Genomic DNA, 13,791 nt, shown 5'->3' with positions numbered 1-13,791 from the left:
AAAGCCAATGTGGTCCCAGAATATTATCTTCCAGGTAATTACTTTTTAACCCCTTTAATTGGTATTTATTACTTCTACCACTTGAGAGTCGGTGTCCCGGGTTGGGACACGGTGATGGAGGTGTTTTATTACACTTTTGAGCATTACGTATAGACCCACTAACTACAGAAGATAGGAGTGCGCCCTACATCCAACAAGGGTTATGACTGGAGTATGGAGTGATGTCATACGACTTGGAGTAATTTTACTCTCACTCATCTTATGTCAGTTGGGCCTCGTGGAAAAGACCACCGATGTGAGGGGGAGTGTTGGAAGATATGGAGTATATTTTATACAAGAAGATCTTATACACCATTTGCAACATGTTGGGAGTTCATGATGTTCTCTCACCCCCAGCTTGAGGGGGAGTGTTGGAAGATAGGCCCAAACCCACACAACCAAAGAAGACCCATATATCCAAGTGTATTGGAAGATGGGCCCAAACCCATATGATCAAGAAAAACCCACACATCCAAGAGATGTGGAAGATGGGCTCAAGGCCCATAGATCAAGGAGAAGGCCCACAAACCCATATAATGATGGCAGGATGGTAAATAAAGAGTCATCTCATGGAGATGACATTGATATAATTAGGTTAAAGTTCCTGGGTTATAATTATAATATTATAGGTTGATTAATCTATAAATTGAGCTTAGGGGAAGGGTTTGGAAATAAGTCAATAACTTTTTATTCCTCTTGTTTTCTCTCAATGAGTCCCTTTCTCTTTTTCTCCACGAGCTAAATCACAAAGTCTTGAAAATCAACAAGGATGAAGAAGACGACTCAAGTCCTCAATTTGAGATCATAGAGGAAGAGGTTTTGAATTCCAAAGTATGCTTTCATACCCTCTGAGGCTCTACAACCTCGAACTATGCAACTTGGTAGGTGTATCAAAGGCCATAAGGTACATATTGGTTGATGGTGGAAACACTCATAAATTTATGTGTATAAAAATTTCAAAACACTTTGAGCTTCTTTTGTATCAAATTTTGTTTTTTTAGTTTTGACGGGAGAAGAGACCAAAATCCAATGTTCATCTAAAGTGATGAATGTATCGATTATGGTCCAAGGATCTGCATTCATGAGGATTTTTTTGTCTTTCCGATAAAATGAGCAGATCTGGTGCTAGGAATGCAATGGTTATACACCTTGGTAAAAGTTATTTTGGATTTCAAACACATGTCCATAGAATTCTCAATCAAAGATGCTCGAATTAAATGGAGAGGCATAATAGAAGGTGAGCATGAGTTAGTGCAACTAGAATCCGTACAAAAGGTGGCATATTCCCAATATCAGATCATCCTATTCCAAATGGTTGTGCCAATAATGTCGCAAGGTGAACCTGAACTTCTTCTTCATTACAATATATGTTCACTACCTTTCAAGATGTTTTCTCTACACCAAAAAGTCTACCACCAAGGTGGCTCCATGATCACCGGATTTCAATTCAACCAATGCCCTTCCTATGAGCACAAGACCCTATCGCTATCCACATGTTAAAAAAAGTAAATCAATATGTTGGTTAAGGAAATGCTTTAATAAGGCATCATCAGACCAAGTAACAATCCTTACTCCTCTCCCATGTTGTTGCTAAAAAAGAAAGAAATATAGATCATGGAGGTTTTGTGTAGACTATCATGCTCTTAACAACATCACCATAAAATATAAGTACCTGATTATTGTCATTGATGAGTTGTTTGATGAATTAAGTGGTGCAATTTTTTTCTTCCAAATTTGATCTTCGCTCGGGCTATCATCAAATTCGAGTAGTTGATAGTAACATTGAGAAACCCACCCTTGGGACCCACGATGGACACTATTGAGTTATTGGTAGTACTCTTTAGCCTAACTAATGCACCAACTTCCTTTTAAGGGTTGATGAATGATGTTTTTCATCCCTTCTTGTGAAAATTTGTGTTAATATTTTTGGATGATATTAGTTTATAACAAAACTTTTGAGGAGCATTTGCACTATCTACATAATGCCTTTAACACACTTCAACACCACCACCTCCATGTCAAAATATTCAAGTGCACTTTTGTTTCATTGAAAGTCCATTATCTTGGGCATGTGGTCTTTGAAGAAGGTGTGTCAACTGAATAAGATAAGGTCCAAGTTATGCTAGAATGATTCTTACCAAAAATCTTGAAACAACTTTGAAGGTTCTTAGGTCTAATTGTATATTATCAACGATTTATTATGGATTAGGCCACAATTGCTCGACCTTTGATTACCCTACTAAAAAAAGAAGCCTTTATATGGGGTGACGATGCTACCAAAGCTTTAGAGAGCCTCAAACAAAAAATGTGTATTGCTTCATCGCTGGTTTCAATTTTTTTGAAATTGTTTCTTATTAAATGTGATGCTTTGAGAACGGGTATTGGGGCAGTCTTGATACAAGATGGACGAAGGATACTCGCTTGGTCCACTTATGAAAAAGAGAGCGATCCTTTGGTCCAAGCTAAATAACATCAATGACCTTATCTAATTAGGAGAACGGTTCAAACCGACCATTGGTCGCTCAAATATTTGTTACAACAACGGATTACTACTCCAATGCCACAAATATGGCTTGTGAAACTAATGGGCTAGGACTTTAAAATGACTTGCAAAAAAGAAACCCATAATGCAACGATCGATGGTCTCTCTCTTCAATATGATAAACTCTTTACTACTTTAGTACTTCATCTATTTCTTTACTGTTATAGGATATTAAATAATCTTATATAACATATCCAACACACAAGAGATGCTCTAGAAAATTTGTCAAGATCCTTGCACAATGGCCCACCACAAGGAGGTCAATTCACTACTCTTCTTTCATATTCAAGTAGTGGTTTCAGCACTTGACAAACCCTTGGTCAAAGCAATACTCACAAAAATGCACAAATCTCCCATAGCTGGACAAGAAGACTTTCTAAAGACCTACTATAGGGTGCAAAGATTTTTCTTTTAGCTAGGCCTTGAAACTGATGTCAAGGCATATGTGGCCATTTGCAATGTGTGCCAACAAAACCAAATACAACACTACAACACCAACAAGCCTCATGCAACCTTTATCTATCCCACACAGAGTTTGGGAAGATGTATCGATGGATTTCATTGAAGAACTTCCTTTTTCAAAAGGCAAAACGATGATTTTTGTCATTGTGGATAGGCTAAACAAATATGCTCATTTTTGTGCCCTCAAACACCCATACATCGTTAAGACCATTGCCGAAGCCTATGTCACTCATATAGCCAAACTACGTGGCATGCTACGAACTATCACTTCTTATAGAGATTGAATTTTTCTAAGCTCCTTTTAGAGAGATTTTTTTTCTATTGTAGGGCAAAACTCTACAAATGAGTATAACTTATCATCCTCAAATGTATAATCAAACTGAAGTGGTCAACCGATGTTTAAATACTTACTTGCACAGGTTCGTAGGTGACAAACCATCTTACTAGAACCTCTATATTCCTTGGGTAAAATATTCCTACAACACTTTATATCATTCTTCCTTGAAGATGTCTCCTTTTGAAGTAATATATAACATACCTCCCCCTATCATTTCATCATATGTGAAAGACATTACACATAACGCACTCTATACGAAGCACTGCTAGATCGAGATCAAGCCTTGAAACAAGTCAAACACCATATTGGCTTAGAACAACAACGCATGAATAGTCAGCACAATCGCAAACACAATTCAAGTTTTCCATAGGCAATTGGGTTTGGCTGTTAGATAGCCTTTAGATTTCAAACGTCCAGGATAACAAAGGCTAAATTCGTTGCGGATAGCCTTCGTTTGGTTGTCCCGTTCTCCAGAAACCCATACAGTTGTTAAAACTGTCTTCTGCACAACGTTCATATTTTCAAATCGTTAAAAGAGGCAACCCATATACACCATAAGCAAAACTGAACTATAGAGACAAAATGTTCCACTGGAGCAAGAGAAAGAATAAGAGGCGTCCCCATGGGTGTGGACTGAGTTCTGACATCAAAGATATCTTGCATGGTCAGCCATCAAATTTCTTGGTGGCACACGGATAACGGTGGAAATAAGGTGAACAGTGAGAGTGGCATCAACTTGATTTCCATTCACTTTTTTTGTGTAGAAAGAAAAGAAAGAAACGTTAGCCTTCCTATTAATACAAATTTCAACACCATAGATCCAGGATGAGAAAATGCTAATTAAATGAACAGAAAGAAGTACTATTCAAACAGAAGCCACTTGGAAGTGACTTGATTCACCTATCCAGTGAAGATCGATTAGCATTCCTAATCTTGTTAAAGGAGTAAAAAGAGTACAAGATACACAGGTCTGGCATATCAAAGACAAAATTCGAGCCATGTAAAATGAAATTTGTGGACATAACTTCCATCTACAGAGAAGGATTGGAGAAATGGAGATTTAAAAAGATCAGATTCCCTTTCATTGCCTCCATAACCCATCTGATTAGATGAGAACTCAATCCTGCTTATATACTTGTACCAGAAGAATCAATTGAATTGATTTCAGCCAGGACGGTCAGATCTTCCAGCTTACTCTCTAAGAGGGTTCTATAGTCCAGCTCTCTTGAAGAATCTTCCACCTTTAGATCCAATTCCAGTTCCAGCAAGACTTGATGCAAGAACAGCTCTGGAATCTAGCTGCCATTTAAACTCCTTTAGAACAGAAAACAGGTTTGAAAGAACAGGAGTGACTTCAGTGTCCTTCATATTTTTTACTTTAAGCCTTTGAATCTCTTTCCAAGAAAGAACAACTGACTCCAAACCTTCTACTGTCAGTAAGGAGATTCCTTCCAAAGAAAAAGATTTTACCCGCCTGTGAAAAAAGGGAAGAGTTAAAGATTCAAAATTGCTTAGTAAAAGTGGAAATCTTTATGAAGCTATGTCAGCAACAAATAAGTAGTTTGGGTACGGCGAATAAGTAGTTTGGGTGGTTTCAATGAACCCATCATGTTGAGTTGTTCCATAATTGTACAGGCAAGTCAGTCAGTATAGATTTATAAGGATAGGATAATACTATTACAACAATGTCCAGGTAGAGTAGATGAAGAACTGAGAGCAACAGCCTTAGTTGGCCAGTCGTTCACTAGTCTAGTAATCAATAAACTATTTCTTTTAGAGATTTCCTCCAAAACACAACATGATTGGTGCACTGACAGTGGAACTACATGAGACAGCCAACATATTGAGCTCTTGGATACTTCCTTTGTAGTTGTGGCCACTGCACAAAGAACTGATCAGCTAAACGTGAATTGTACAGCAGCAAGCCACTTAAGGAGAGCTTCCTCACTCTTGCTATGCTTTCTACGTAAAAAATGGATGACCACCTAATACCAATGACCTGCAGTCAAAGCTAGGATGAGCTTCAAATTCGGTAAAACCTTGAAGAAAATTCTTTATAGCCCAAAAACTTCTGCAACATGAATCAGGTTAAATTACCTTAAGAAGGAAAGCAGCTGCACAAAGAGGAATACAAGTGCCAGGGCCATTGCATAGAACCTGAGAAAGGTTGCCGGTTCACAGAGAATCATCTTATGGGATTGAAAAAACTGCTCAAACAAATGCAGTCCAAGTGAAGAAAGGTAAAGAGAGAGTCACCATTACCACTTGAGGTTGAACTTTAAATGTCAACCACATTGCATGAGCCATAGCGATTAGAGTGGTCCCAACAGATGTTAAATAGGATTGACCCACTTCTCGGCTTCGATAGATCTGCATGAAATGAGCAGCCTCCAACTCCCTCACACCTGCCTGCAACATAAATTATTTGTGATGGCTAGTCTAAACAAGGATAGCATTCCTAACCAGGTTTTGACACAGATCACATCTCTTACAGACTAAATTCTTTTTCTAAATTTGTGGATTTACAAGATTCTGTTATTTTCTCTCTTAAAACCAACACAAAAACCACTTTAAGAGGTGGATTCAAATGAATTAGATTGTAAAATTAAATAAACAAGAAAAATTAAGCTAGACAATGCATTTATTTCAAGATCTAAACAGTCATAAAAAGTTGAGGAGCCAATAGCTACATAGGGAGTTTCTAGGGTGAGGTCTTCAGATCAAGTCTGTCCAGGGCATGGGGGCTTAAAGTGTCTGAGTGTAATCATCACTGAAAGAAATAATCTAGGAGTCAGATTGGGTCACTCAATCAGATCCTAACAGACATGCTTGGTTGCAGTCCGTCAGACGCCTGATTTTCAGATAACATGCCAGTTTAAAAGGCTTAGATCATGTCATAAAACCAAATACCCAATGGGGTGGGTGTTTTTGGAACTTGCATTACTTGTCACATCCAGCGTTTGTAAATGCTAAGTCCTAGTTTCAGCCACTACCAATGGTAGCTATAACAAACGTATATACATACTAAAAAGAAAAATACGTAACTATTTGTAAGTAGGTATATCATGCCTCACAATACAATGTCACAACACGTCCTCAAGTTGGAAAATTGTAATTCGATCAGATTAAGTGAGCAAGTCTTGTAACTATAATGGAACTGCCACAATCACCTGGGACGTTCGTCTTCATCCAGCCAACAACCAATAGCAAATGTAGACTACATGTAAATGACTGTAGGCAGGAAATAACAGGGTCCATAATAAAAATAGACATAGATGCCACAGAAGGTAGGCATGAGAGAAATTGAAAGATTTTATAATGGAGTACGAGGAACTTACAGCAAGATACTAATTTTCAGCTAAATCTTTACATTACAGGGAAAAAACTAAACGTTTCTCAAAATTCAAGACAACAAGAAGCAAACAAGAATTACTCGTAATACAAATGGAGGTCCGTGTACCTCATGAATCAACGATTCTTCCAACACCTTAGCTTTCTGGAGACTCATATTATCTGTCGTTGCCGCAATATAATATCTTGGTGTAAATCTTTCCTTTTGAAGCACCTTTACAAGATTGAGCATTTCTGCTGTATGACCTCCTTCATTATCATAAACAACCATCATTTCGTAATGATGGAGATAATAAGCGACTGTATGATTTTAACAATGACAATAGATTCAAAGAATGACCTAATATGACTTTCAGTTATTACTTTTGCATATAGCCTTTGACAGAGGCTGGAGCTGGCAGAGAAATGATCTGGAGCCCATACAAATTGCATAATTTAACAAAATATCATATTATACCCAACAATTTATGGTTTAATGAAACACTGATGGGTTAAGATGATAAACTTTTGTTATTATAGCCACCAAAAAATGGAAAACCTTGCTTTAAAGCCTTCAAAATAAGTAGCTGAGAAGCATACCTGATCCAAGGATAATAAGGGTTCTAACTGGCTTCGAAGTTGAGACGTGAAGAGGTTTCCCACACTTATATAGCACAATGATGATACGAATGCTGATCACGATGAGAACAGCAGAAACAATGATGGGAAGCATCGATATATTAAAACTATCATCCATTTCGAAGGTGATACTTAGGAACTGTCCGACTGTTTAAATCTCCATGTTTGCCATTATGATGCCTCCAAAGTATAAAAAAATCACCCTGTCTGTTTGAAAAATATCCATGAATGCATATCATAGTTCTCAACATGAAACCGTCAATAAAATGTGTAAACCTCAGAAGATAGCAATTCATATTTGATGTAAAAAAATGTTTCCATCCCATTAAATGAGAAATGCTAGGACATTATGAATTGGAATGCCTCTTTGAAAACGTAATATACACAAAAAAAAAGAGCAAGAAAAAGAAAAAAAAGATGAAATCCAATAAGAATTTTTTTTGCCGGTAACAGGGATTTTTCACCTCAGCATGTGAAGAAAAAGGTTAGTTGCCTTTTCCTTACAATTAGATAGGGTGTAGCATAGCAGAGAATGAATTCACAAAAAAATAATATATAGATCAAAGATAACATATCTATCCAAGACTAGTCCTATGGTCCTTGAGTCGACAATGCAAAAGATGCATCCATCTCATTAAAAGTGCCAAGTTGATTTGATGAAATCAAACAGTTCAGTTACAATGACACTTACAATAAAAAAACTAAACCAAATGCATCACTCTTGCGAGCCAGTATTGTTGCTTTCTTATGCTTCAAGTTCAGAATATGCCATCGAGCAGGAAACACATCCACTTCTTAAGCTAGTCCCTTGCATACTTTCCATGCAACAAAATCTTTCCTTTCAGGATTCAGTAGAAATTCTAGGGCTGATTAAATTCCTTATTTGCATCTTTAATTACCAACACTATGATGATCTTGATATCAAGTACAACAGATAAGGGATCTTAGGAGTGAAATGATGAATCTATTGGCATTAATAGATGAGCAATCTTTTTTTTTTTTTTTTTTATCTCGATCACACTGACAACCTAGGAAGCCATATTTGAAGAACAATCAAAGAATAGAAGACACAAGATCATAGAGGATAATGAAATTTGAATATGATCAGTAAGACTTTCTTCTCTTTTTTATGGCAAGTAAGACTTTCTTCTTGACAGTGGTTCTGTTTTTTTTTCCCGTCTCCCATTCTATTACAAATTGTAAAGATGACTCTCTTTTATCTAGTGAGACCAATTCCTCATCCTTTCTTTTGGAACTCTTTGATTTCTGTTTGGACCTTTAAATACCTTGTGTGTTTTGAACGTTTTGTCTTGAGAAAAAATTTCTAATGTTTTTGGGAATTGAATGTATCAATCCTTTGTCTGAGTTCCTTAGATTGGTGTTCTCATTTTGGTGCATACTGATGATTTTGTCCTTAGTGAATTATGTGTCCTTAAGAGAGTTTTCTACTGCCGCCCTTGAGTAAATGATTTTTCTACCTAGTGATTGTTATAACAGTTTTGTGTTCAAAATCAAGTTTGTGTTGATTTTTAAATTTTTTATTTATCTAACCCATATTTCTTTTAAACTTTTCTTTGGGCGGTTCCCTGTAGTAAGGGTTGTGAAAATTATCTTCACTAATATTTAATTTGCTTGATTTGTCCACTTGGACATCTCAAGGTGGTTTGATTTATTCAGAGGGAGATGGAGGAAGATGAATGTTGAAGTATGTTGAGCATCTATTAGGTTCAGAGAGTCATCTTGGCATTTTGAGATAGAATGGGATAATGAAATTTGCATATGATCAATAAGACTTTAGAATGGGAGAATGAGATTTGTAGACGATCAGAAAGATTTTCTCCTCTTTTCTATGACAAGTAAGACTTTCTTCTCGAATACACGGACTTTTGTGGTGGTTCTCTTCATTCCTCTGATTGCCACAACAATAAAAACAGCTTATAAAGAAATCTTATTGGCCTTGAAATGGAAATTGTGGAATAGGTATATATTTTTGGATCCACATTGAGTTTGTGGTGAAAGGCACAGAACAAATACATGCATACAAATTGATGCAAATGAGAGAAAGCAATCATTCATTTCTTTATGAAAACCAGAAAGTTATCATGTCATTGAGATGCAAAAATGATACGATGATATTGAGCTTTCTGATGAACTTGTCACAAAGCATCAAATGGCATTTTTGGTCCTCTCTTCTCTCCAACTCAGTTTTATATTTATCCAAACTGACCAAGTTAAGGCTCAGCCAATTTTTCTGAATTCTTCCATCTGAAGAAACAGTCTGACAAGGCCAACCTTTTTTTTGAATTCTTCCATCTGAAGAAACAGACTAAGGTCTAGGCTCAGGAAGCTTTACATGAAATTTCAAATCAAACATACCACAGAGGGAATAAGAAGCTCAAACAACACGACTTGACACAAGTTTTCAAAACCTGAAATCAATCCCTCACCACCATGATCAACAAAATCATATATATATATATCCTTGACTAAAAAATTTCTACTTTTACTTTACTAATAAAAGACAGATATAAATTCCTTAAACAAACTTCATTGGCAGCAAGCCTGCTCATTCATTCTTGCCCACTTACCTTGCTCTATCAATAAATAACTCCCACATGACTGATTAAAATGAATACTGGTTGCATATTTAAGAACAGCAAATAACCAGATTATAAGTTTACTTGGAACTCATAGTAACTCGATCAATTGCAAGTATATTCCGGTAATCATTCTGAAAGTTTAGGTAAAAGCAGGAAGAATTGCAGCAACACATGAGTTATTTGGCCAAAGGATTGCTGAAAATTTGTGGTCCAGCTTAGCAAGCCATTGACGCCCTTCCACCATGGAACAATAACTTTCCAATGTGGTCATTGCTCCCCTTCCACTATGGATAAAATTTTTCACTCTCTAGATATCTAATATGAAGGGCAAGTTGGGCCAGTTATACTTCTCTAGAGCGAGAAGATCTGAGCATAGTAAAATGGATACTGAAATGTAAAGAAGAGAGACAATAGCAGCAGGATTACTGTCGAAGAACGAGACTGAGAGGAGTAGATTAATCAAAGGAGAGAATTTGATAGAGAGAGCAAGAGGTACCGATACGTAGGTGAAGGAAGAGGCAATCAACGGTGCGTGGGGACTTCTCGGCGACTGAGAGACGACCAGAGAACGTGAAGCTGGGCAAAAATCGAGAGAATGACAGAAACGCAATGTAAAATTTTCTGCTTTTTTTGTTCTTTTGTTTACATTCTTTTCGAATTCCAGCGCTTTCGAGAGAAGATGTCAAGAATGTGAAAGAAACCCGACTTTCCCTAACGTGAAAGGGTATCTAAAATTACACCCTTCACAAATTAAATCCATTTTCTTTTCTATCTTTACTTTTCGTTTTCTCTTCCTCCCTCCTTGTTCTTCCTCTACTCTTTGTTTTTTATATTATTCAAAATAAATTATTTATATTATTTATTTATTTTTGAATCATTTTTATAAATATTTTTTATCAATTATATTAAAAAATATTTATGGATAAATTTTAAATTATTATTTTAATTATGTCTATTTTTTTATTAAATTATTAAACAACATAAATATTTACACAATTAGTAACTTCATATTCTATAATTTATTTAATTTATGAGTACATATAATTTTATTTTGATTAAATAGATTTATTATATATTAGTTGATGATTATGATATACATAAACTTAAGTTATTTTACAATTATTTAAATTACTTAAAATTCATAATTGTTTACCATTACTAGTTTAATTCATAATCATATAAAATTATGTTATACAAATTTTAAATATTAAGAGATTTATAATTAAATGAAATTATTTTATTTATAAATATGAAATATTATTTAATTAATAAATTAGATAATTTTATATTTATGTTATCAAAATTAAAACATTTGTTTCATAATTTGGAGTGCCCATTACCCCTTTTTTAGTTATTTTGTTATTTGGAGTGTCGAGTGCCGAATACATATTATTTGTTGAATTTATGGAAAAGAAAAAAAACTTCATTGACTTTAATGTAATCAGAGTACATAAACCCCTATTTATAATATAGGAAACTAGTAGAGTCCAATTACAATTAAACGACCCTTGTCCCAATTACATCCAAACTCTAACACTTAAAGATAAATCTTAACATAATTAAATAAATCGATATAAATGGAAGACTAACATAACTAAAATACCTTTAAATTGAAATTCTTATGTGAGACCTCCTTCCATAATAATTTTGGCTCTGTAAGACTTCTTATTGTGAGAGTCAAGTAAGATTCTTCCATATTTGCTCTTCAACACTCCCCCTCAAGTTAGAGTTTATAATTTCAATTTGCAATGAAAAAAAAATCTTAGTCTTCAATTTTCTTTTGCTGAAAAAAATTCTTCAAAAATATAATTCTTCATAAATGCAATAACTTCGTCTTTTGTGCTCCCCATTTCTTGAATATTTTGATCACATAAAAATTACCACAACAAAATACTTCTTTCTTGTACTTCATGTCCTTCTCCCCCTCAAGCTTGGAGGTAATGGCACTGATCTCAGTTTGAAACAAATAATATAGATGTAATAAAAAACTCCTCCATCATGGTGTCCCAATTATAAGTACGACACCGGGTAGAAATGGGTGATAAAACATATGTCAAAACCAAACTCAAAAGATATCGAACAAATATAGTGATAATGATAACTAGGGGGGTTGTCAACTTGAATCAGGAGATGAAATTCAACCACATTACTCAGTTCATCTCCTAACATCATTAGGGGGGTTAGTCAACAAACATAAAATTTGAACTTCATCTTCATCTTCATCTTCATCTTTATTTTCATTTCATGCATCTACACGATCTTCATCTTCGAAATGGGTATTAGTGTGGACGAGTTCATGTCCATTGGAAAACAATTTCCAGTGTTAGTGCCCCCAAATGAGGAAAACACAGAAAATAAGAGAATTGGTAACTTGTAAAGTATACTTAATTAAAATATAATACTTAAACATTAAATTAGGTAAAATAAACATTATTACTACACAAATAACTAATTTAATGTATAACTAAAATATATTAATGTAATAATTAATTTAATTATATATTATATTAGTCAAAGATTACATGTTATTGTACATTAATACAACTTGAAAAATCAAACAATTCAAACTTGAACTAGTAAAAATGGACGCTCAATAGAAGCTGACCCTCCACCTAAGGGCATAAACATAAACACAAAGAAAGAAGGTATAAATCCATTTGTAAGTTTGGGCACCCAAAAGAAAAAAAAAAACTGAAAGTTCAGTTCTTTAACAACTGTTTTGGATACAAGAAATGCTATATTTAATGATTGATCTCTTCTATGTACATTTTTTTGGAAGAAACAAGGAGTAATGGGGGATTCAAAGAAGAAAACATACCATACATCACAAGCTAATAAGAATTCTGCTCCAGAAACAAAAAAAAAAAAAAACAAAAACTGTATACCAAGGATGCTTTGCCTATCATCCAGTTACTAACAAAAACAACCCCAGGCTTTGGACTCTGTAAACCTGCCATCAACTATCTTCTTCCTGATAACTCAAATGCTTCTTGGTTATAAATGGAATTCTCTCCCCAATCAAATCTCCTCTGAGGTCTCTCATAGTCTCGTCTTCAAGTCACCTCCACTTGTTGCCACTCTTCCCACCTTTCTGCCAATCCCTCTCCTTCAAGCATTCGAACAACTTCTGACATAGTTAGGTAGTCTTCTGGTGAGGGTTGGGTGCAAAGTAAAGCAACTTGGATTATCATTTTCACTTCAACACCATCAAAACTTCTATCCAGGTTTCGGTCTACTATGGCAATCAATCTTTTCTCCCTCTCCAATTTCTTTACCTGTACGATTGTACAAAATTGGATCAAATTGAGACAAATCAATAGTCATCCAAATTTCAGACACTTGAAAGCTCACTAAAAGAATCTAGATCTTAGGATTTGTAACAGTAATCCAGTTTGTATTTACTATTTGGACAGAGACTTGCAATAGAAAGGATTCCCAATCTTGACACAATAGGTATCACACGGAGGTTTCTTTTCTGGCCTTTCTATTAAAATGGGTTTATAGCCACTTATCCACGGAGGCTCGCACCTAAGACCTCAAAAATCTAATTTAAAGGAAAAAAAATTAGGGTTTAGTCATACCTTCTGAAATTTGGAGAAAATCGAAGTCGAAGGGTGAAATCAAAGCCGAATAGGGAAATCGATGCCTAATCGGAGTACAAATTAGGTAATCGATGCCAAAATGTCAAAATCAAAGAAAATCGAAATCGAAATGGGGGAAATCGAACGAAATCGGAAGGTATTTTGGGGGAAAAGAGATTAGCAAGAGAGAGAAGGGAGTGGGAGACTGAAAGGGAGGCCGAGAGGGATAAGAGAGAGGGAGAAGTGAGAGAGAAAAACGGA

The 13,791-nt window shown here is 35.3% G+C and overlaps 1 protein-coding gene across 4 annotated transcripts; it reads right to left on the bottom strand.

Moving 5' to 3' along the window:
* Positions 1–4,381: 4,381 nt before the first annotated feature.
* LOC137948756 (UDP-N-acetylglucosamine transferase subunit ALG14-like) lies at positions 4,382–10,649 on the bottom strand. 4 transcript variants are annotated; one of them, XM_068794915.1, is made up of 6 exons: positions 9,938–10,649; positions 7,311–7,556; positions 6,841–6,980; positions 5,637–5,789; positions 5,478–5,537; positions 4,382–5,379 (listed from the first exon to the last, which is right to left on the bottom strand). In XM_068794915.1, exons 2-6 carry the CDS (start codon positions 7,465–7,467, stop codon positions 5,203–5,205), a joined length of 687 nt encoding a protein of 228 aa, XP_068651016.1. In that variant the 5' UTR covers positions 7,468–7,556; positions 9,938–10,649; the 3' UTR covers positions 4,382–5,202. The 4 variants fall into 4 exon arrangements, with proteins under 4 accessions (XP_068651016.1, XP_068651015.1, XP_068651018.1 ...); XM_068794914.1 differs by having other exon boundaries at positions 10,446–10,649; XM_068794917.1 differs by having other exon boundaries at positions 5,643–5,789; positions 10,446–10,649.
* Positions 10,650–13,791: the final 3,142 nt, after the last annotated feature.

Source organism: Aristolochia californica, unplaced genomic scaffold (genome assembly GCF_029961685.1).
Source record: "Aristolochia californica isolate CCGP_79_NKW_82.1479 unplaced genomic scaffold, dmAriCali1.0.hap1 SCAF_13, whole genome shotgun sequence".
NCBI classification, from domain to species: Eukaryota; Viridiplantae; Streptophyta; class Magnoliopsida; order Piperales; family Aristolochiaceae; genus Aristolochia; species Aristolochia californica.
This window is presented reverse-complemented; position numbering and strand designations above follow the sequence as displayed.

What these genes read in the sequence shown, in the direction of transcription:
- LOC137948756 (XM_068794915.1), bottom strand. Translation starts at nt 7,467, where the DNA reads ATGGATGATAGTTTTAATATATCGATGCTTCCCATCATTGTTTCTGCT. An exon ending in AAGAATCGTTGATTCATGAG is followed by an intron (nt 5,790 to 6,840) that starts GTACACGGACCT and finishes TTTATGTTGCAG; the next exon opens with GCAGGTGTGAGGGAGTTGGA. An exon ending in TTCAACCTCAAGTGGTAATG is followed by an intron (nt 5,538 to 5,636) that starts GTGACTCTCTCT and finishes AACCTTTCTCAG; the next exon opens with GTTCTATGCAATGGCCCTGG.